The sequence below is a fragment of the Heptranchias perlo genome, chromosome 7 (genome assembly GCF_035084215.1).
Source record: "Heptranchias perlo isolate sHepPer1 chromosome 7, sHepPer1.hap1, whole genome shotgun sequence".
Lineage (NCBI taxonomy): Eukaryota > Metazoa > Chordata > Chondrichthyes > Hexanchiformes > Hexanchidae > Heptranchias > Heptranchias perlo.
The window spans coordinates 80,857,071-80,882,254 of NC_090331.1; the positions used below are offsets into that span (position 1 = coordinate 80,857,071).

General features: G+C 39.8%; 1 protein-coding gene across 1 annotated transcript in view; it reads right to left on the bottom strand.

The window, feature by feature from the left end:
* Window positions 1-290: 290 nt before the first annotated feature.
* Window positions 291-25,184, bottom strand: part of LOC137323899 (eIF5-mimic protein 2) — a 34,005-nt gene continuing 9,111 nt past the window's right edge. Inside the window, exons 2-12 of the mRNA XM_067987956.1 lie at window positions 24,119-24,192; window positions 17,862-18,038; window positions 16,368-16,462; window positions 14,279-14,344; window positions 13,495-13,630; window positions 12,578-12,687; window positions 11,429-11,599; window positions 9,764-9,910; window positions 8,430-8,568; window positions 4,065-4,187; window positions 291-1,532 (exon numbers count right to left, since the gene is read on the bottom strand). Coding sequence (XP_067844057.1) covers window positions 1,504-1,532; window positions 4,065-4,187; window positions 8,430-8,568; window positions 9,764-9,910; window positions 11,429-11,599; window positions 12,578-12,687; window positions 13,495-13,630; window positions 14,279-14,344; window positions 16,368-16,462; window positions 17,862-18,038; window positions 24,119-24,182 — 1,257 coding nt within the window. The 5' untranslated portion in view covers window positions 24,183-24,192 and the 3' untranslated portion in view covers window positions 291-1,503. The remainder of the gene's footprint in view (window positions 1,533-4,064; window positions 4,188-8,429; window positions 8,569-9,763; window positions 9,911-11,428; window positions 11,600-12,577; window positions 12,688-13,494; window positions 13,631-14,278; window positions 14,345-16,367; window positions 16,463-17,861; window positions 18,039-24,118; window positions 24,193-25,184) is intronic.

Here is a 25,184-nt window from a genome sequence, read left to right on the forward strand (position 1 = left end):
TAGTAGAAAATGTTTAATTTGTACAATTATGTAAATTCAACTGCCAGTCTTGATCAGCACAAGCAGCTGCCAATCTGTTTCACCAAAATCTTCTTGCACATCAGCAGATGCCAAAACAGCCTAAAAAGAAACTTATTGCAGTTGTGACATTGTGTCAGAGTAGCAAAAAATAACTGCTCAGTTAATTTCCATTATGAAGTAAAGCAGCCAAAGAACACCCCAGAAACCTTTGATATCAAATATACAAACTGAAATGCATTCAACGGCAAAAAGCCAGTTTTCTAGGCAAATTGGTTGATAAAAAGTAGTTTAATTTTTGGTACATATATAACCAAAGTTAACAATTTTGTATGGGAAGGATTCACCATCATTAACACTAATATTAACCCTGTGGAGGTGTTTTCTAACCATGATCTGAGAAAACATCTTGTACCCCTCCTACTGGCTTTGTTTAACTTTATGTAATACCACCGAAAGAAATGCACTTAAGATGGCAGAGCCGAAGTATTGCGAACCATCCTTCCGCTATTGTGCATTACAAAAATGGTTTAAAAACTAAGTATATTCACATGAGTAACTCATGAAAGCAAAAATTCAAAACCATTTATCTAATAACCTGCAGTCATTGTGCACATTTGTAGGCTGATGGACTGTGCTTCTTGGGTTTAGTTAACAGATTTGTAAAGAGTACACTGAACAACAAAAGAACCAACTTGATCTAAACCACTCAAAATATCAGTAAAGGGGTTGTATGACTACACATCAAAATAAGATGCACTTGAAATTCTCCATTCACAAAGCAAGAAACCATTAAGTCACAACACTACTGCTTAGTTGGGACTGAACAAGCACTCCATTTTGATTTGGACAGAATAAAACTGTGTAGCCAAAGAAAGGGAGATTGTAATAAAATGGTCTTTTTTCTGGACTTCTTCCTCCTGTAAATTCTTGGTAACTTTCAAACAGACTGAACAAGTTGTACCTCATGTAAAATAACCTAGTAAGTGGCATACCACACTTCCTTAACAATTTAAATCTCAACCACCACAGCCCCACAAGATGCTGCCACTTTGGTTCTGCTGAGTTCTCCAAGTATTAACTGCTGACAGTTACAGTACAACTTGTGCCCTCTGATACAAACTCCCAGGACTGATCAAGAAAGCATTGCTTATGAGTACTTCCCTGGAAAGATATAATAAAGCTCTTTCATCAATACTAACAGCAAAAAAAAAGCAACCGGTCAAAAGTAACTGCAACTGACTTTTATAGCTGATAATTTGAAGTCAGAAGATGTCTGCAATAACTTTATTATATAGAAAACTGAATTAAAACAAACCAGTGAGATCACTGTAAAGCCCTTAATTTACATCTAGATATTACAGTAGAAAATACAGGAGGTAGAATGCCAAATCAAGACAATTTCTGAACTCTGAAATTCAATTCTACAACCCCTGTGGTTTATTAAAAATACAGAACATGATTTCAATTGACAGTCTTCCAACTTCAGTCCTCTTCACTTTCAGACTCAGATTCTGTGGAGAGAAGAATAAAGTTACCAAGGAGGATAGGCATTTAGTTTTTAAACACAGTAAAAGCAATGCAGCATTTAAAAGATTATACTTTTGTGAATCAATTCCCCCTTATTCTTGGAGGAAAATTTGGATAGTGAAACTGTACAAAATGCTTAGAAATGTAGTCCCAGTGATTCAAATGGTCCATGTATGAACACACCAGTACAAATTTAGTTCACAATTACTCACATGGCAAGTTCATGGAATCAGTCAGGCTACTTAAGTAAAATAGTTGCCACAGACTTCATCTACTACTTCCACTAGGAAATGAGGCAGGGTGGTAAACATATACTAGATCATTGTACTGAGAATTCAGTCTCAACACTAGTTTTAAAGTCAATTTAAAAAGGTGGTTTTGCAACAAACAACCTAAATAAGCGAAGCCAAAACATCATTTATGTTCTGAAAAAATATGCAAAAGCTGCTGAGAATAATTCCCCACTGCTGGTAAAACCTTGACTGTCAGAGTGCAGTTCTGACAAAGTCCAGCTATCAGAGGACCAGGTCAATTGCTTTATATTTCAACTGCAGAGTACTCAGTGGTCAAGAATGAGAAAAGGCCATTTGGCCCAAGCTCAACCCTCCATTACCCCACCTCCCCTAGCATCCATTGCTTTGTCAATAACACCCCACTCTGCCAAGCAGGTTATCCCAAATATTTATCACTGAGTAAAAATAATTCAGTTTTAAGTTTACCTCACTATTCAAGTTTAGGTTCTTTGGTCCTACTAGACACATTTTGAAATCCCACCCTCAACAGCTCATTCTGTTGCACTATTATTCTAGTCAATCAATCTTCTGTGTGCTTGGTTTATGTGTAATGTGCAATATGACCAGTGCATTATAAAGCCTAGCTATACAGCTGTTACAGATATTGGTTGAGAGAAGTGTCTTCTCAGGTTACTTTCCTTCACTCCCTGTGCTAATTCTATTCAATCTACTGTATAGATATGTTACACTTTTTATAATGCTACAGTGCATTACTTGGGTATGTCAGTATTAAATTGTTTGCCTATCCAATTGAACTGACCTAAATCCTTCTGAATGCAGTCTACTGATCTCTGCATATTTGACAAGCTTAGAAGTGATTTTGAACAAGTCTTCAAAAAAGTCTCCCAGTGCACACAGCGAATTACTTTTGAAACAGTGGTGATTGCTATAGAGCCATTCTGCATCAGCAACATATCAAAATAACTTTTTTTTGGGTTGGTGTTCTACTAACTGAGCTAAGCTCACGTGGATATCGTAACCAAGTTTGAGGAACCTCCCCCCTCCCCTCCCATGCCTACACATACTTGCACAGAACCAGGTCCCTCAAAATTCATACAGACCAGCAAGCCATAATTGTGGCCGCTTTAACTGTGCATTAACCTCAAAGTTTGAGAAAACAACAGCCGGTACAACATGTTTGAAGTTCTAAAACCCATCCAAGTGTGGGTTTTGATGTAATTTTTTTGAAAAGCAGTAACATAAGCTAAAAAGAACTTTTGTTCATGACTTTATATTGCATTTATATAGCATCTTTCACATCCTCAGAGCTTTACAATCAGTGAAGTATATTTCAAATGTAGTTCACTTATGTAGTGAATTTTCAGAGCCAGGTCTCGAGCAGCAGAAGGGATAAATGACCAGTTAATCAGTTTTGGCTGTATTGATTGAAGGAGGGATATAGGCCAGGACTAATTCTCTGCTCATCTTGAAATAGTGCCACAGGATCTTGTACATCCACCTCAACAGGCAGATGGGGCCCTCAGTTTGGCATCTTATCTGAAAGACAGCACCTCCAACAAATCAGCACACCAGATGTGTCAGCCTTGATTATGTTTAAGTTCTGAAGTGGCACTTAAACATAACCTGGTCACTCGGAAACAAGAATGCCCCCACTGAGCCACAGAAAGCAGGAAATCTTACCACTCTCTGATAACTATCAAAAGGAAGTCTACTATCTGGTCAGCCCCTCTCAGACAACACCGTATAAAAACAAAATGTATTGGTCAAGCCCTAGAAAGTACATGGCCAATAGTAATAAAAGCATTTTACAATATATACTATACATAGGAACAAGGAGTAGGCCATTCAGCCCCTTGAGCATCAATTAGATCGTGGCTGATCGGTTAGATTTGCCTGACAAACTGTCCTGTTTGGAAAAACCCTGCATCCATTTTACTGCACAAGTCAGACTGCTTACAACTCAAGATTGCATAAAATACAGCACTATAGATCATATTTCATAGCTAAGCAATTTTTCTGTATTAGAACTTTAGTTGCACTTCAGAAAAATCAGCATAACTGTTGCTATCCTAGATGGAGTTTTTAAATTTATAACAGGTCTTCAGTGCCAAGCAGATATTGCTGCAATTAAGTTGCAGAGCGCCTGAATGGTTGACTTGTACTCTGTGCCAGAAGGCTGGTTTCAATGATGATTTGATTGATTTAAGACCATGCATTCATTCCTGCATCCTACTTCTAACATTTTAATCAATTAGATTCTACCTTCTTCAGCATTCTTGAGCCACTCAACGAATTTCTTCATCTGGTCCAAGAAGATGCTCCTCCCTTTTGCCATATTAGGCTCTCTGTACCATTTCAAGATGGCTTCTTCGCTCAGAACATCAGCTATAATGTGGGTGAGAAGGAAAAGACCAAAAAGAAAATAAAGATCTTATTTACAATGTAAATCTCAAGCCATGAAATGCAATTTTCTCCAATATCATTTGAAGTAGTTACGGGGAAATGGGGAAAAAAAGAGACAAATTCCTTTAGTTTTGTACAATTATGAACCAAAGTACCAAGATAATTCAATGTTTTAAAGCAGATGGATTGGTTATCTCCCAGCTAGCTCACTTTCAGAGTTGCATTCCAGTAGCTATTGAACATAAGGAATGGGAGCAGTAGGCCATACGGCCCCTTGAGCCTGCTCCGCCATTCAATAAGATCATGGCTGATCTTCGGCCTCAACTCCACTTTTCTGCCCTATCCCCATATCCCTCGATTCCCTTAGTGTCCAAATATCCATCGATCTGAGTTTTGAATATACTGAACAACTAAGCATCTACATCCCTCTAAGGTAGAGAATGCCAAAGATTTGCAACTCTCAGTGAAGAAAATTTCTCATCTCTGTCCTAAATGGCCGACCCCTTATCTTGAGACTATGACCTCTAGTTCTAGACTCTCCAGCTAGGCGAAACAACCTCTCAGCATCTACCCTGTCAAGCCCTTTAAGAATTTTATACGTTTCAATGAGATCACCTCTTATTCTTCTAAACTCCAGAGAATATAAGCCCATTCTACTCAACCTGTCCTCATAGGACAACCCTCTCATTCCAGGAAACCATCTAGTGAACCTTGGTTGCACCACCTCTAAGGCAGGTATATCCATCCTTAGATAAGGAGACCAAAACTGTCCGGGTGTGGTTTCACCAGAGCCCTATATAATTGCAGCAAGACCTCCTTACTCTTATACTCCAACCCCCTTGCAATAAAGGTGAACATCCCATTTGTCTTCCTAATTGCTTGCTGTACCTGCTTGTTAACTTTGTGATTCATGTACAAGGACACCCAAATCTCTCTAACTACCAACATTTCTCAGTGTCTCAACTTTTAAAAAAAATTCTGCTTTTCTATTTTTCCTACCAAAATGGATAATTTCACATTTCCCCAGTTATATACCACCTGCAACCATCTCACCCACTCACTTAACCTGTCTATATCTCTTGGCAGACTCTTTGCTTCCTCCTCACAGCTTACTTTCCCACCTAGCTTTGTACAGTCAGCAAACTTGGATACGTTCCCCTCAGTGTCCTCATCTAAATCACTGATGGATTGTAAATAGCTGAGACCCAAGCACTGATCCTTGTGGCACCCCACTAGTTACAACCCACCAACCCAAAAATGACCCATTTATTCCTACTCTGGTTAACGGCCAGAAAACAATCCTCAATCCATGCTTATTACCCCCAATCCCACGATCCTTAATCTTGTGTAACAACCCCGCGTAGCACCTTATCAAATGCCTTTTGAAAATCCAAATATACTACATCTACTGGTTCCCCCTTATCTATCCTGCGAGTTGCATCCTCAAAAAACTAATAGATTTGTCAAACACAATTTCCCTTTCATAAAACTGTGTTGACTCTGCCTAATCATATTATGATTTTCCAAATGCCCTGTTACTATGTCCTTAATAACAGATTCTAGCATTTTTCCTGTAGAACTTTTGGATTGTACTCAAGGTAAAGTTAAGAAATTGGAGGGGGGTGGGGGAGAAAAACAAAAGGGTAACATACTTTTATCCAACCCATAGTATCTGATGTCAAAAGCTAGCCCCAATTATGAAATCTTATCAGTAGTTTGCAAACTACTACAGAAAAGGCTTGTAATACTACAGGTGCTATTTTTTAATAAAAAATAGCAATACCATATACTAGATATCTCAATAACTGAAGGTATGCCAAGTTACCTGCTGTAGGCAATCTTTTTGACAGGTAATTTGTTCAATATGGACATACAAACAAGTTGCACTAGGATTTCAGTTCCAGCCCCCAGTTCTATAATTCTGTATAATGGACAACTTGCAAGTGATCTTGCAATGTTTCTGCATTCATGCAGCAAATGTGAATCAATACTTAGATGCCAGAACAGAAAACAAAAAATGCTCGTTTCTATTTTGCTAACCTATTTGCTGAGTAATTTAGTGGAAGAGTAATAATTTCATGTTGTAGTCTACTCCAAAAGCAGGTAGAGCAACAGATATGAACTGGCAGTTCACAAATCAGGAATTAGAAACAAGTGCAGCCTCTTCATACAATACGCTTGCAGCAGTGAAATTAAAATAGTACATAGTACTATACTTACAGTTTATAGCTATAAATTTATAGAATAATTTCAGAGACAAAATTAAATCACTTGTGTTTCATACCTGACACTTTTATGGCAGTTATTGACACACTTGGTCCTAGAGGTAGGAACCATTAACCAAACACCATGAGCAACTTTGAGCACAGCAGGGCTGAAATTCTTGGTGGAATTTTCAGATCAAAGCAAGTGTTTCATGAAAGCTGGTTCCCCTGGTAACCAGAAAAGGTAACCGAATATCCCGTAAGTCCTCAGCTTGCTAATCTTTACATAGCAAAAGTTTTAGAAATAGGAAACAGTTGTCTCCACTGGCAAATGTCTTGCTACATGTAGAATACTCTGCATTCATCGTGATAACTACACTATGGTCAAAATGATCTTAATGCAGGCCCCTATAGAAAAAGGTCCTACACAGCTCATTTCACATTTTATGAGAAAGCTCACTTTCCCATGCCTACTCAAGACCCGCTAGACACCTGCCTTTGCCAAAATTGCATCTGTGATAAAAGGGCAAAGATCTAAGAAATTTAAGATAGGCTCGTTATCAACAGCTGCTTGGAATGTGAGAAATTTGCAACAATTTCCTGTCTTAAATTAACTGAGACTCCATCTATGAGAAACCTCAATTCCCATTATGAATGCTTAAAAGAAAGCCACTGGCCAGTCTCCTGTACGCTACACCCATCCTACACACCTAGTTTTCCTCATTGTTTCTGTAGCTTTCCAGCATCTGACAGCTAAACTTGGATATCAATTAAGACTAAAAAAAATTTTAAAAATTGAAATATTCAAGTTAGACAGCAAAGAATTAGGGATAACACTATCACCATAAAGGATTCCAATGTGAACAGAATCTCAGACTGAGAAACTGACCAATTCTCCCAGTTTGAGACAGTCCATGCAGGTGAGAGGAAGGAAGAAAGGTGGTATAAAAATCTTAATCTAGGAGGACAGACCCAGGATGCAGTCAGCATTCCGCAAGAACTGAAAATACTCAATTAAAAGGCAATATGGATCAAAACGAGAAAGAATGGGACTAAGAAATGATCAGTAGGAATGCAGAGGTTTAACATGCTATCCCTTAAGGGGGATTTCTATTTCAAATGGTCCCAAGATTCTGGTTAATTCTCCCAATATCAATAACTAATCAACAAGCCCTGGTAGTACTGGTGTCAGCAGCAGCATCTTGGCAACCCAGATGAACCACATCACATGTTCAGGCTTGACATAGCTAAGGGAATGTTTTGATGGCTTGAGCTGATGCCTTCTTCCCCCCTTTCGGAGAAGTTTTTGGACCATTTCTAGGAATAATCTTGTATTAGGCAAGGTATTAGATTGGATCTACATCTGTGGAGATGCTTTTTATAGGAAACGGAACCTAATTTTTGCTTGAAGGATTAAGAGAGTGTTCTTGTCAAAAATACCCTCCAGGAAAGAGCCATGGAAGGTTCCTGGTAAACTTGAAGCACTTCACAATCAACACAAACAGTATTGTTGACAGACACTGCAAATAATCCACAGCATCAGATACAGATTTTAAACCAAATGCTAACAGATCATACAAGATCCAAAAATCTATGTCTCTGTAGGTTACTGAACATGTGAATAATTGTGCCCATGATGGCACTTATACCTTGCTGGAGTATAAATATGCAAAAATTTATGCGACCCAAATGTAAACATAACTGATTATATAGACTCTGCACACAGATATCAACCACCAACAACCAAATTGCAATTCGGGGAACATCACCTAAATCTCATTATCAGGAATGGGATAAAATTCAACATTGTTCCTCGGCAATCTCCCTATTGGAGGAGAGCACATTCTTTTGTAAGTTGAAGCTGAATGAGGAACACCAAATTCCATGCATTTTGCATATGTTTATATACATTCAAAAGCAGTTATTAAATATACTTATTTACATTCAACAGCTTTACCCCCATGACTGCCAAATATTGTCCAATGCCCTTCATATTGGTTGTCCATAACATAGCATATACCTTTGTAGAAAAGCACCACAATTTTCTGAAAGGCCTTCATGAACTGAATGTTGTCATAACAGTATTCCTGAATCTTCAGCAGCAAAGTCAGCTCAGACTGACCTTGGGTGGTGAAGGCAGCAAGGAGAGGGCTGTATTGCTGAAAAAAAAATCAAAGAGGAAGACATTAGATGTATACTTCCTAAGCAATAAGATTCACAGTGTAATCACAAATTGAATATTTGGCATACAAGTATTATATTATACCAACAAAAAAGACCATGCATGTTAAAGTGTCACTAACAGAGGCAGGTTTTGCAGTCAGATTGCCAATAATTTGTACAGCAATTTGGATTGTTAAAAAGTGTCCTTGAAGTTTAAATCAAACTTGAAAAACTCAGATTTTCACCAATGAAAAACTATTTTTTGTCTAAGTAGTTACTAGTTATAATTTAACCCATATCAACATGAACCAGAATCAAATACAAAAAGGTGCAGAATACAGAATAGTTGCTGCATAATGTTCAACTTAATAAAAAAGGCTTAGAGACCCCACACTATTTTAGGTACTACTGGGGCAATTACGGCCATCTTGTGTGTTTTTGGGAACTGCCCAAAAGGGACGAGAGAAGAAATGAAATTTTGAAGTGCTCAAAGTTTAGAAGAGCCAAATGAAAAGCTCCACTCCCAGGCCAGTCGGATTTTGGAGCATTTGTATTTAAGTATGAAACGTTTGGAAAGTAATGGGAGTCTTGAATAGATATGGCTTCCAGAAACCCGACCTTCAAGGCCATGCCACAAAGGTCACTCAAGAATAAAGGGGTCTCGCGATTCATTGGGCTCTGCAAAAGGAGCTTTGGCCACCTTGTCCCTTTTCACATGAATTGCAGACCATTTCCCACATGAACTAGTAGAATGGTATGGTGGATAAAAAGGAGTCATATGGACAATGGGTAACATTGCTAATATGTTGAGACCTGTGTCATCTTCTCTTCCTCCTTTCCCCACATTGCAGATTCCAACAGTTTATGGATCTTATATGAAAGAAAACCTTGAAAATTAGTTGCCGACTGAAGCAGCCATATAAAATTCTCAATAGCAGGATTTTAAAAAGGACTGTTAACCAACTGGACCCTCCACCCCATACATCACAGCAACTGCTTCTCAACTTTTTGCATAATTATCTAGGAAGGCCTCCAGCCACCAAGCATTGCTGGTTCAACTACGGAAAGGTGTTCCGAGCTCTGAAAATATTGCACAAGGAAATTCCAAGAAGAGACTTTTCCAAAGACATCTTGCACATCAGGATAAACATTTCTTAATGAGCCTTGAATGTTAAAGTAACCAGAGTTTACCTTTAAGTGCTTAATGGCTTGTTCGGTTAGCAGTTCCTCCTTCTTGTTCCATTCCACTGCACCCATTACACAGCTCCAGACAATGCTGATCATTGTCTGTTCAGAGATGCTGTTTTTCTTCATCTCTTCTTTGGCATATGTGATGATCTGTCAAATGAATTTATGGAAATTCATTTAATTAATATTCTCTTCTCATCCCCTCCCCCAAATACTAGTTTGTTTCAGATCTGAGCTCAAACAGCTTATCTAATCAGATTTCATACATCTCGACCAGTCATTATGCTATATCCTGCTGCGCCCCCTCAAGATGATCCACATTTGATCTTTGTGACAGCGAGGCATGTAATGGCAATGGGGCAGCTGTTTAGCACTCCAAACATGCCACACATTTTACAGACTCTTTTCATATTTAGCTCTTGCCATGCCACAAGCTCAAAACTTACTATTTTAATTGGTCTATGATATACAAATGAAGTAGGAATACTCTTTCTTGCCGATTTCCTCCCCTCAGGGTATCAATGCCTTACTGTGGTACAGTTGCCTAGATATCAGTACTAGTACCTCACTAAAGTGAGCATTATTTGTTATTGAGCCCTGAGCAGTGAATGTCAGCAGGCTATTACTCTAGCAGCAAAAACCCAATCTTATCCTCACCCATAAACTTACAGCAGGTAAGGTGTGTAGCAATCAGGAATTTTCCCCTTTTGAACAAAGGGGCATGAAGACCAATTGTAGCACCCCCCCAATGCCATCCCAGCTTCATCAAACTCAGCACTGACCCAGAAAAAACCTAGGATTTCCCTGTTCTCTAGCTCTGCTACTCACAGGCTAAACCCACTGAGCCATCAGAGGAGTGGGAAAGGCCATTCTTGAAGGGATAACGTTCCAAAACAATGCTGGATTTACAAGCATTATATGCCTTTAACTAGATTCACATAAAAGAAAACAATTACACAAAAATAAAGAGGATTTCAAATATTTGAATTAGTTTGGTTGTCTGTACAAAAGCACATCCTACAACTGAGGCCAAGGCCAGTGGTGCCAATCTAAGCCCTCTCATGAAGCAATATAGTTTATTCAAATCAGCATCAAACAGAGCCCGAGGTTGGGTAGCAACAGCAGGAAGGCTATATCGATATACCTCTTCATTTATCCTTAATGACTTGCAAATTTTGAAAGTCTGGTGCAGGCCATGAAACTGAGTTAGAGAAGACAACAGGCACCTCAGGCAACCATCAGGGCCATCTAAAATCAAAGACATGTGCACTTACTGTTTGAATCCACTTACCCTAGACACTATAGACTTCAGTTTGGCACTTTGAAAACAAAGCAAAACTTGCAACAGTGATGCACATTTTCTGACTTCGGGAAAATAAAAAGCACCTGAGTTAAAGCATATTTCCACTGCATGGGACCATAGGAGTGTTGTAGCAAGCAGCCAGATGCAATTTTTGGAAATGGAACATCCCTTCTTTGAGTGACGATACCAAAAATTCCACGTCATGTGTTAAAAGCAGCAAAGTTAAGTAACAAACTCAGAACTGGAAACCAACTGTAGCAATATCACATCATTTAAGTTAGTTACTACATTCCAATTTTGTATGTGCTCCAACCAAACCTGAACCAAGATAGGTTCAGGTTAACGTGACCAATTCACACCATTACCTCTTTGAGGGGATCACCACGGGCCATTTGATCTTGGAGCTCCTTCTGCAGCTCCTTCCGTGCACCAAGAGATTGCTGGTTACGGACAAAGTCCGCAAGTTCCTTTAACCCTGCATCAGTGAAGTACTTGACAAAGTGATCATAACTCTGTTTATTAGCTGGAAACAATTCCTGCAAAAGATTTAGGAGGCTTACCACACAATTTATAGCAACCACTTCATTATACAACACATTTTGGCTAAAAAGCAAAATGCTGCAGATATTGGGAATTGGGCTAATTTTACAGAGATAAATTTGTGTTCAACGCAAAGAAGCAGCACACCAATCAGTGTGCCTAGCAAGCTATCCCAGACAGGACAATAAGAGGGGGAGGGGGAGAAGAAGAAAAAGAGGAGATCAAAGGGCCGGGGAAATTCTGGGAAGAGACTTTTGAAAAGAAAACTGCATCATAAAGCAACAGACTATGCCTATGGTAGGTAACGCATCCCACAACTTAAAGTTTCTCAATTATGTAAATAGAGTAGCTCAAACACCAGGTTCTCCCGATCCTCCGCCGCAACTTTGGCAGAAACCACAGAAAATGGTGCAAATTGCCATTTCTCTGGGGTTTCTGAAGTTACAACAGAACAGGAGAACCCTTGTAGAAATTTTACGCCATGGAATTTTCACCAAGGGAAGTGCGTCCAACAAGCAAAAGACTGGAGTGAAACAGTGGCTGCGAAATAAGGAGAAAATTTTCCTACGGTCAGATATGTATTAACCAAAAGCAGAGAGCAAGTACAGTGCAATTCGCACTGACTGAAGCAATGCAGACCTTCATCAGCCTGGACACAAATTCAACAGAACTCTTCCTGTCCAGGAACATGAGGAATAATGACCTGAAGTTAGAAAGAGACCAATTAAATAGCAAATATAAATTTCTCAACAATCTCAGTTGACTATACATTAACTTGCCCCTTTACCAGTGTGCAATAAAGTGACCACTGGTATAGTTGTCATTCCCTGGCTTGGATGATTTTAACAAAATCAGTCTAAAATGGCAAGCCACTGAACTTTGACTGCAATTTTGTGGATACTTTTGTAGAAAGTGTTCCAAAGAGTTAAGCAATTCTTGGAATTTTAACTGATTGAGTCAATTTTTATGCTCACCAGTAATCTATTGTCCATATTGACCTTTCGAAGGCTCCCAGCAACAGCATTGATGTCCTTCTCAGATATCCAAGATTTGAATAGTTTTACAGCAAATGCTGCTGAAACACCTGGAACAAAAACAAAATACATCTAGGATATACAAGGTAATACAAGCAGAGAAAAGGCCATCAAGCCAATCCACCCCATACAAACATGTGCAACCACATATACCCCTGACCCACCCTCAACACCCTAGAGAGACAAAAGCAAAGGGGGGAATTTTGGAAAGTCATTACCCTCTATAACCAGAAAGGACCTCTTCACTCAACTGATCAAGTTCCCTTTTTAAAAAAGACTGTCACATATACCCACCAAGTTTAGGTAGTCTGTTCAAGGGTAATAATTCTGAAAAATACTTACTGGTATCTAACCTATACTATATATATCTGCCATCTACCCCTACCATCCCTAATCTTATGTTATTTTAAAAAACTTCAAATCATTTCCTCTCAACCTACATTCTTTTCACGTAAAGTAGCTCCAACACTCGGAGCTACTAGACTATGCGTCATTCTGGTCACCCTCCTCTGCACCACAATTTGCAGTGACCCAAACTTAACATTACTTGAAATGCAGATATACCAAAGACTTACACAGCCAGGAACTTTTCTCAACAACTCCAGTTAAAATTAATTGAATGTTAACTGAAAGACCATTCACCCAAAAAAAGAGTAGTTACAAGCTTTTATCTGAATAATCAGTGAAAATGAACACGGGGAAGGGGAAAATAAAATTTAAAAAAGATTAATAAGGACCTCTTAGCACGATTGGACATGGAAATCAAATGGGAACACCTTAAAAGACACTAGACCCAATGACTGCCTGGGTCATCCAAGACTTATTTTATCTAGCACATGGATAAATCTAGAATTTACCTTCCTTGACCAAGTTCTCATTGAAGAGACTGCTCAGAATAGAGGCAGATAATGTTCCATTGCCTAACAAAATTCCAGTCAGCATGGCTAGCTTGGTTCGCTCAGATTCTGTAAAACCCTTCAGGAACAGCAGCAGCTGAAACAAGCCAGGGTGGGTATATTAGTATCTTATCTATCAGTTTGTATTAATTGTAGGAAATTTCTGACACTGCAAATACAAGCTTCATAAAAACTTACATGAACTGATAGGTACTTAAAGAAAAGGGTACATCTGCTAATGCAATTTGTTTGGTTACTTGCTCTGACTGTAAAGTACAGTAATTATGTGCAAAAATACCAATAGAAGAATGAATTTAGAGCCACTATTAAAAGTTTCAATACCCTTTCACTGACTCCATAGTCCACAGTGCAAAAGATAAGTTATGTACCATCAAAAATAGGATTATCTTTGGCATTACAAACATCTTAGGAGTATTAACTGAAGTACTCCTGTATTACTGCCTTAATTCCAAGTAACATACAGCTATATTAACAAATCGAACTCAATCTCAAAATATACTTGGTTGCTAACAGATTCAGCTTGAAAGATTTTAATCAAACTTCATCCACAGATTACAAATTACGTGCAAACTGTCCCAAATGGTTGGAAAGTTACAAGATATTCATTTTCTAAATTTCAGGCTGCTGTGAAACTGAATCATAAATTCTCATTCCAATGGCAAAAATTAACAGTTTTTTTGTACTTCATCAAGTAGCCAAGATAGTCACTTGAATCAACTCAGACCTTTTTTATTTCTTCTTCGAATCCTCTCTCCAGGTATTTGTAACGCCTGATCAGCTTATTAAACACCTGTAAAGCAAAATTTTAGAAGGTCACTAAAAGGTACTGAAGTGGCTGAGAGCTACAACTATAGCAAGAAATGATTACCAGCATGCAGCAACTTTTTACAAGCAATAGGAATTCTCAGCAATTCATCCATCAGCTGGCCCCATTGTATTCTCCTTCTCATCACTTAACAAGCAACCACACTGAAAGTTCAGCCATAATGGAATATATGAGCAGTCCTACTCACACAGGGTAAATAAGTTTAACTATTTAGGAGTGCAACTATTGAAGGCTATATCTGATATTTAAAATCTATAATTTGAAGTTTTCCTATTGGTTTCAGAACCCAAACTATTCATGTTACTATTATGCACATCCTTCAGTATTCATTGTCTATACAACACATTCCAGTTAGCAATTTCAGGGCTGCTCGTGTTGAAACAGAGCCAAATCTCAATCAATTTTCCACAACCTCAGCTTCTTAACGTGCAGAGACCAGTTGCCAAACATTCAAAATGATTGCTAGGTTTTCACTTGTCACAAGAGTTAGAGACAGTGAATAAAACTCCAACATCTAAACAAGTCGTGTTTTGAGTGCATTCTCAAATCGCTTGATGCGCTCCTTCAGAATAGTTTTGAGTTTAAAAAAGTTGTAAAGTTTGAGATAATTTAGAAGAGTGCAGCACAAGTTCTTTCTATTTGTTTGACAAATGGAAAAATAACCAATTCCTGTCCGGACACGTAGAGGCTTAAGACTGCGAACAGATTTGCCTGTTGGAAAAATTGACAGCTATAGGCAAGTTGTTCTAATATCAAGTGTATGGCACTTTCTCTCTATGCAAGTCAAGTCATCACATGCTACATAGAGGAACCAACCAATGAAAAAATCTTTGTGCTCCAGTTTAACTCAGTAACAGAGTGGCCACAAAATTCCTATTATTGTGGCTTCATTGCATATGACCAACCCCCCCATCCCATGTCAAGTAGTATTTTAGGAGCATTTAGGAATGGCATTCGCGTATTCATCTGGCACAGCACGACTGTTCCCCCACTACTTAATGCCCATTAGCAGTTAACATTGGCATTACAAAAATCTAGCCAAGTAAAAATAAGCATCTTACCCTGGAAAGATAATTTATAGCAAACATCATTTTAATATGCAGCTATCCAATTTACAGAAGTAATTACAATACTAATTTTGTGAAGCTCAAATGCAAAAATTACACCACGAATCATCGTTTAAGGGACTATTACATCGTCAATTTAGTGGGGAAGTATACAAGCAGAGAAAATATTCAGCCAATAAGCTTAAGTGGAGCTCTATTTTACACACTGCCATAAATTGCTACTTCAACTTTAATTCTAACATGGCTATCTGATCACCTATCCAATAATGCTGAACACTTGGAAACTGGCTTAAGATTTTGTACAACAGAATACAAGTCAGAAGGAAATGGTCGTAATAGATGTAGTATAGAATTTAGTGCAAAAAGAACTCGGAGAAGCCGGGGTGGGGGGAAATATCACCAGAATAGTCAGATAACTGAATTTAATGCAGAGAAATGGAGCAAATAGAAGTAAACTACCATCCTGGTTTTTGTTCCACCCTTCTGACATCTTGCAACATTTCCAGCTTTAAACCTTTTCATCCTCTGCCAGTTTTAAAGACCCATTAAAGTGAGACATTTTACCCCCTTTCCAGATGCTTGGCTCCAGCTGAAGAACCAATGACCTGAATCATTAGTATGAAGGTCTCAGTAACAGTTTGCAACTGTGTTCTGACAAGTTAAAAATTGCAATTAGCCGGGGTGGGGGGGGAACTTGCATGCAAGCTTAATTCAAAGCGATTCACTGAAACCAATACTTAAACCTGTTATATCACTATTAGACACTCCCAGTAAGTCAGATCCATAAATAAATGAAGTAAACTATGCATTTCTCCATCACAAGGCAAAATGTAATGGCAATAGGGATGGGCAATAAATGCTGGCCTCGCCAGCGACGCCCACGTCCCATGAACGAATAAAAAAATTAAAATAAAACTTGCCTGAGCATAAGCACGTATGGTCTCTAAGTTTTCTTGAGCAGCAAACACACAGACATCTGTACGGGTCACGTTATCAGCAAGGGTACCACCTGGAGCTATAAAGTAGAAAGGAAATAAATTCAACCTTGTGCAAGATTCCTCAAGCAAAAGCAGTAAAAAAAAAGTTCAAATTAAACAGCAAAATATACTTCCTAGGTTTACACAAATTTCAATCTGCAGCCCAAGGCCAATACAAGGGTTCAGGTAAGGGCAGTGAAAGAAGAAAACAAGCTATATCCTTGTGACTCACAGGAAAAAAAAATTAGTGTCAATGATGTCCTTAAAAAGTACAAGTGCACAGTACAATTCAGTAATCTCTTAAGAATGACTGCTGTAGGAAGTGTTAAATTCATACTGATATTTAAAAGTGGGATGCCTTGGAGTGTATATCAGCTGGAATGCCATCTGTGCCTCACCATTGCTAGTTTGGTTAATGGCATTTTGTACTTTATCAAGCAACAGGCAGCTACATAGTTCTAAATTGGTTACAGTGGTATTCTGACACCAGCCAATACAGGAGACCTGAAAGGCATGCCATAAACACAAGTTCATTCTCTTTACTGTATAAAATTAGATTATGCGCCCAATGGAGCTTATGCACACAAATTGATGTCTTAAATGGACATAATGTTTGAAGTCCTGGACAATGGTATGGAAGGAGATAAAGGGACAGGTGTTGTATTTGCTCTAGTTGCACAGGAAGGTGCTGGGAAGAGCAGCTGGAAATGTGAAGGATATCCCAAAAGGAGCAAGCTAGTGAAAGGAAAGAGAAAGCAAAAGTAAAACCCCTCAATTCATTTGAGGAAAAAAAGTTAAATTAATTCCCACTAGAATGGGATACTCAACATGTGGCCTAAGGGTTAAATTTGCCTATTCTGTTTCCTTTCATCTTTGTGCACTTATGATCAGAACCAATTACAACTTTTGCTCTGCTTCAATTCTTCCCAGGGCTGGGAGATTGGAAGAAATGTTGCTCCCCGATTTGATTTATCCAGACAATCAGGGAGTAGCCATTACCAGTTCTCCAGTCCCAAGATGTTTAAAATAGCTGTAGTGGAAATAACAAGTTTCAGAATTGGAGCGGGTGCATGGGGGCAATCATTTTGTGCAGGGTGGCATCTCTATGCTTTACATAAACATATGCAGTTCACTTACTGGTTGCAACATCCATAAAGCTGGACATTCCCGCCCTGCACTAGAACATCCCAAAAGTAAATTCCATCCAGGAAACCCAATAAAGCAGCATGCCAGCTGAATGCTGGTTCACCAGAAATATGGACAGTTTCTTCTCATTCAGGCAACATTCTGAATCAGTTTATGATGAGCACTTCAAAGTAAATTTTCCCACCCACATCAAGTATCACTTTCCTTTAAATTTAGAAAGCTGTCCTTCTTCAGCTAAAAAAGTCAGGAATGCAGATTCAAAAATTTGCAATAGTTAAATGGAATCCTTACCCAGCATCCCGCCAGCAACCAGGATATCGAACAGTGTCTCAGCATAGCGGCGATAGTCGAGCTTTGCTCCAGAAGCATCAAGAAACTTGGCTACAGCTTCCAAATCACTGCCATTTTCATTCAAACCTTGGATAATGGAATCTTGGAACTGAGTAGGCTCAAACTTCTCTTTTTCATCTACATATGAAGAGACTGATTGTCAGCATGGAAAATGTTTACCAAAATGCTTTTTATTAATTGCTCAGAAATAAAAATGCTACTACTTGACATTATCTACAGGTGTAGAGTGTCAGAACCTTAGGAATCGTTTACCTGAGGGGCGAGTAAAAGAGAAGGGTGCCTTTGGGCCAGTGAGATACTGCTATGGTGTCTCAATTGGTGCAAGCACCAAGCTCAAATATACGATCAATTGTTATGGCACAGCACCAACAAGCTGTATCAAAGAGCAATGACATACAAGACAAACCCCCATTTTGAATTCCTGATCTCAGCAGTATTGCTTTAGCAAGATGCTCAGGAAAGGGCAAGAGATAACAGAGAATGTGAGCACAGAAACAAGCCATTCAGCCCAACAGGTCCACGCCGTATTTATGCCACACGAGCCTCCACCCATCCTTCTTCATCTAACCCCATCAATATATCCCTCATGTGTTTATCTAACTTCCCCTTAAATGCATTTATGCTAGTCACCTCAACTACTCCTCGTGTTAGCAAGTTCCATATTCTAACCACTCTCTGGGTAAAGAAGTTCCTCCTGAATTCTCTATTGGAATTATTAGTGACTATCTTACAGTGGAACAAGTGGAAACATTTTCTCTACATCTACCCTATCATAATCTTAAAGACATCTATCAGGTCACCCCTCAGTCTTCTTTTTCAAAGAGAAAAGAGCCCCAGCTTGCTCAATCTTTCCTGATATTTATAACCTCTCCTTTCTGGTATCATCCTAATAAATCTTATTTGCATCTTCTCCAGTGCCTCTATATCCCTTTTATAATATGGAGACCAGAACTGTACACAGTATTCAAACTGAGGTCTAACCATGGTTCTATGCAAGTTTAACATAACTTCCCTACTTTTCAATTCCATCCCTCTAGAAATGAACCCCAGCACTTGGCTTTTTTTCTGGCCTTATCAACCTGCGTTGCTATTTTTAGTGATGTGTATCTGTACCCCCCGCCAAATCCCTCTGCTTCTCCACCCAATTTAGACTCTATTTTTCAAGGAGAATGTAGCTTCTTTATTCTTCCTACCAAAATGTACCACCTCACACCTATCTATGTTGAAGTTCATTTGCCAATTACACACCCAATCTGCAAGTTTATTGATGTCTTCCTGTTCTTTGTTGCAGTCCTCCTCAGTATTAACTATACCAATTTGGTGTCATCCACAAATTTTGAAATTGTACTTCCGATTCCAGAGTCCAAATCATTTATGTAAATGATGAACAATGGTCCCAGCACCAATCCTTGTGGACCACTTCCTACCTTTTGCCATTCTGAATAACTACCTCTATCCCTACTGTTTTCTAGCCAGCCTTCTATCCTTTCTGCTACTTGACCCCCTGACTCCACACATTCTGACCTTAGTCAGGAGTCTATTTATTGAAGGCCTTTTGAAAATCCAAATATGTTACATCTACTGCATTACCCTTGTCTACCCTTCGTTACTTCTTCAAAGAATTCAATAAGGTTGGTCAAGCATGACAGTCCCTTTTGAAATCCGTGCTGACTATTCTTCACTATATTTTCAGTTTCTAGGTGTTTTTCTATTACATCTTCGAGTAAGGATTCCATTATCTTTCCTACCACCAATGTTAAGCTAATTGGTCTGCAGTTCCCTGGACCTGTTCTATCTCCCTTTTTCGATATAGGACTCACATTAACTCTCTGCCAGCCCTCCGGCACTATGATAGATAGCTCGATAGATAGCTCGATAGATAGATATAAAAAAAGTGCCGCTGCTATCTCTTCCCTAACGTCTTTTATGTGGATGCAATCCATCCGGACCAGGGGTTTTATCCTCTCTAAGTTTGATTTGTTTATCAATTATCTCCCCCCCTTTATATCTTAAATGTTTTAATGTCTTTTTTTGATCTCTTCTTCTAATGTCATGCCTGCTAAGTTTGGCTCAGTATTTATCAGGGAGACCAAGTAATTATTTAATATTTCTGTCATTTTGCAGTCTTTACCTGTGAGTTTAACGTGTGTATCCATTAGCGGCCCTATCCCTAACCTGATTGCTCTTTTGTTATTTATGTGTCTGTAGAATACTGTACTATTTTTTTATATATACACACACCATGATAATTTAATTTTGTAGTTTCTCTTTGACTTCCTAATTGTTTTTTTAAAAAATTTCTTTCCTAACCTTTTCATATTCCTTTTGTCGTCCTCTCCTTTGTTTTCTATGTACTTAGTGTATGTCTTTTTCTTTAGTTTCAATTTTGCCCTTATTTCTTTACTGATCCATAGTATCACATTACTGGCTAGTTTGTTCTTGTTTTTAGTGGGATATATTTCTCCTGGAATCTATTGGTCACTGTTTTAAATGTTTCCCACTGCTGTTTTATTTCTGCGTTTGTCAGTAAATTTTTCCAGTTTATTTTCCCTTAGTTCCATTCGCTTCCTCTTAAAATCAACTTTTGTCCAATTTATTACTTTGGTCTGTCTTACTTATGTCCTTCTCAATCTTTATCTTAAAGCTTATTATGTTATGATCACTAATAAAACAGAAAATGCTGCAAAAATTCAGCACGTGAGGCAGCATTTGTAGAGAAAAAAAGTTAATGTTTCAAGTCAAAGATCTTTTGTCAGAACTGGAAGATGTTAAAGTTTATAAGCAAGTACAGAGCCACGGAAAAGGTGGTTGGAGGGGGGGGGGGGGGAAGGAAAGAACAAAAGGGAAGGTCTGTGATAGGGTGGAGGGCAAGAGTGATTAAATGACCAAAGGGATGATGGTGCAAGGCAAGGAAGGTGATAATGGGTCAAGTTAAGAAACAAAAGATTGGTCAAGAGTAGCTGTAAATAGCAACAGCAGAACCATTACAAGCACTTGCTGTCCGAAATTTTTTTTTAAAATGGAAGCAGTGATTATGATCTGAAGTTATTGAAATCAATGTTGAGTCCGGAAAGTTGTAAAATGCCGAAACGAAAGATGAGATGCTGCTCCTCGAGCTTACGTTGAGCTTCATTGAACAGTGCGAGAGGCCGAGGCCAGAGAGGTCAGAGTGGGAATTAAAATGGCAAGCGACCGGCAGGTCAGGATCAAGCTTGTGGATAGAGCAGAGGGGTTCAGCAAAGCGATCACCCAATCTGAGTTTGGCCTCCACAGTGTAGAGAAGACCGCAGTGAGTAGCGAACACCGTATACTAAATTGAAAGAAGCACAAGTAAAGCACTGTTTCACCTTCACCTGGAAGGAGTGTTTGGGGTCCTCGACGGTGGGAAGGGAGGAGGTGAAGGGACAGGTGTTGTATCTCCTGCGCTCGCATGGGAAGATGCTGTGGGGAGGTCAGCGCATGTCGGGGGATGGAAGAATGGACCAGGGTGTCGCAGAGGGAGTGGGAGCGGTCCCACTCGGAATGCTGAAAGGGGAGGGGAAGATGTGTTTGGTGGTGGGATTATGCTGGAGGTGGTAGAAGTGAGAGGATGATACATTGAATAGCTGGTGGGGTGGAAGGTGAGGACAAGGGGGACCCTATCATGGTTCTGGGAGGGAAGGGAAGGGGTGAGGGCAAAAGTGCGGGAAATAGGACGGATATGGTCGAGGGCCCTTTCAACCACTGTGGAAGGGAATCCTCGGTTGAGGATAAAGGAAGACATATCAGAAGCATTGGTGTGAAAGGTGGCATCATCAGAACAGATGCGACGGAGACAGAGAAACTAGGAGAAGGCAATAGAGTCCTTATAGAAAGCGGGGTGGGAGGAAATGTAATCAAGGTAGCTGTGGGAGTTGGTGGGCTTATAATAGATATTGGTTGACAGCCTATCCCCAGAAATGGAGATGGAGAAGTCAAGGAAGGGAAGTGTCGGGGATGGACCATGTGAAGGCGAGAGAAGGGTGGAAATTGGAAGCAAAGTTGATGAAATTTTCCAGTTCGGGGCAAGAGCAGGAATCGGCACCGATACAGTCATCAATGTACCAGAAAAAGAGGTGAGGGAAGGGACCTGAGGAGGACTGGAACAAGGATCGTTCCACCTATCCCACAAAAAGGCAGGTATAGTTGGGACCCATATAGGTTTTTTATTTGGAGGAAGTGAGGGGAGTCAAAGAAGTTGTTTAACGTAAGAACAAGTTGAGCCAGACGGAGGAGGGTGGTGGTGTATGGGGACTGGTTGGGCCTCCGTTCAAGGAAGAAGTGGAGGGCCCGCAGGCCATCCTGGTGGGGGATGCAGTTGTAGAGGGACTGGACGTCCATGGTGAAAAGGAGATAGTTAGGGCCAGGGAACTGGAAATTGTTAAAGTGGCGTAGGGAGTCGGAAGAGTCGCGAATGTAGGTCGGAAGAGACTGGACAAGGGGAGAAACAGAGTCGGGATAGGAGGAAATAATTTCCATGGGGCAAGAACAGGCTGAAACAATAGGTCTCCCAGGGCAGTCCTGTTTGTGGACCTTATGAAGGAGGTAGAAGCGTGCTGTGCAGGGCTGGGGGACTATGAAGTTAGAGGCCGTTTGGGGGGGGGGGGGGGGGAGGTGGAGAGGGGTGGAAGATCTCCAGAGGAAGTGAGGTCAGTGACCGTCTGGGAAACTATGGCTTGATGTTCAGTGGTGTGGTCATGGTCCAGGGTGAAGTAGGAGGTGGTGTTGGAGAGTTGGCATTCAGCCTCTGCAAAGTCGAGGTCTGTTCGCCACACAACCCCCTTTCCCTGGTTCGGTACTTGCTTAAAAACTTTAACTCTAACTCTAACATCTTCCAATTCTGATGAAAGGTCTTCGACCTGAAACGTTAGCTCTGTTTCTTTCCCCACAGATGCTGCCTCACTTGCTGAGCTTTTCCAGCATTTTCTGTTTTCATTTCAGATTTCCAGCATCCGCAGTATGTTGCTTTTGATTTTATGTTAGGATCACTATTGCCTAGATGTTCCCCTACGCTTATTTCTCTCATCTGTTCTGGTTCATTTCCCATTATTCGATCCAGCAGTGCTTCCTCTCATGGGCTTTTTACACACTGAGTAAGAAAGGAGTCCTGCACACATTGTAAAAACTCCATTCCCTGTACCCCTTGCCAGTTTATTTGGGGGTAGTTAGAATAATAATCATGGAAGTTTTATGTTCTTTACTCATTCCACATATTTGCTTACATATTTCTTCCTCCACCTCCTTTCCACTATTAGCTGCTGTAGTGTACCCCTATTAGCGTGATCAATCCCTTCCCTTTTATTTCAATCCAAATGGATTCTGTTTCTTTCCTTGTTAGTTATGTCTCTTTTTTCTACTGCCATTGTTATTTCTAATTAGTACAGCTACTTCACCACCCCTCCTTTCTGATTATGTTATAACCTGCAATATTTCATTGCCAGTCCTGTTCTTTATGTAGCCATGTTTCAGTTATTCCTACTACATCTGGTTCCTCACTACAGATCATTGCCTCCAGTTCCCCTGTTTTATTTTGGATGCTGTGTACATTGCTGTACAGGCAGTTTAAATCATCTTAAATTATAATAAAAGGAACTATTAAACAGTCCTTTTACACTTCTGTTTTATAATTGTATTTGTTCCTTGACCTGTTCATGTTATCTTAATTCCTTACCCTGGTCTGACCTTCACATTCATCTCATGTTTCTTTTATCTTTAAGCTTTTGTTATTGCTACCAGATCCCTCCCCCCATCTTGCCAGTTTAAAACCTTATCCACCACCCTATTTATCCTTTTCGCTAGGACTCTGGTTCCATTCTGGTTCAGGTGGAGTCCATCAGAGCGGTACAGATGGTTTGACATTCAAGTGCTACCTAGTTCACAGCACTATTGGCAGCGCACGCGACCAGCTCTCTAAACCCAGGGAAGCTAAGAAAATGCAGCATGAGGGCAGATATATTTCCAAAACAAGTTCGTCCAACCACCTTCTTCCAATGAAAAGTAGATTTTATGTTTAATGGCCTTCATTGAAGACGATATGAACAAGTAATTGATACCAAGTCCACATTTTTTTTTTACAAGAATGCAGAACAGGTCATACTTTATAAATTGTATACAATTATAAACAGTTAAACTGTAATTTTCAAATTAGTCTTTTGATACATTTTACTTCAGTAACATACCTCTTTTCCTAGTTTTAAAACGCTGGCCAGTTAGCGTTGGCTTCTGCTGCTTTGGATTATTCATAAAAGACACCCTGCCAAGAAAGAGAGGGAATTAAAGGTTATAAACCCCCCTACAGAAAAATCTGATTCAGTTCAGAACAGAACTTCTATATTAATTTAATATAATCCAAGTCAAATGTGTTATATCAGACTGAATTAGAAGACAGTAAACTTACCAGAGATACTTCATAATTTTGGTGAGTTATGAAACATCAAATCAAATAGCATCCGACTAAAATAGCACCAAAACTGCATTAAAAATCACTGCAGTTAAAGTTTTATACCAATAATACGCTTCATACTACAACTCTAATGCACACGCTTTGTTCCAAGCTTCTGCCACCGCAAGTTCACAGGACTTAAAATACTTCTACCTCCGTAATATCACCCGTCTCTGCCCCTGCCTCAGCCTGCTACTGAAACCCCCATCTATGCTTTTGGTACCTCCAGACTATTATTCTAACGCTCTCCTGGCTGGACTCCCACCTGCCACACTCTAAACTACCTCTGATTTGTCACACATGGATGAGCAGAAATTACCTCAAATTAAATATTGGGAAGACCGTCTGTTCCCTAGCCACCAACTCCATCCCTCTCCCTGGCCACTGTCTGAAGCTGAACTAGGCTGTTTGCAACCATGGCATCCTATTTGACACTGAGCTTCCGGCCCCATATCCTCTTCATCAACAAGACTGCCTACTTCCACCTCTAACATCGTCCGTCTCCACCCCTGCTTCAGCTCATCTGCTGCTGAAACCCTCATCCATGCCATTGTTACCTCTAGACTCTACTATTCCAATGCTCTCCTCCCACCTTGAACCCTCCGTAAACTTAAGCTCATCCAAAACTCTGCTGCCTATATCCAAACTCGCATCAAATCCCGTTCACCCATCATCCCTGTCTCATGGCTCCCAGTCCGGCAACTCCTCGAACTTACAATTCTCATCCTTATGTTCAAATCGCTCTACGGCCTCGCCCCTCCCTATCGCTAACCTCCTTCAGCCATACAACTCTGTGCGCCTCC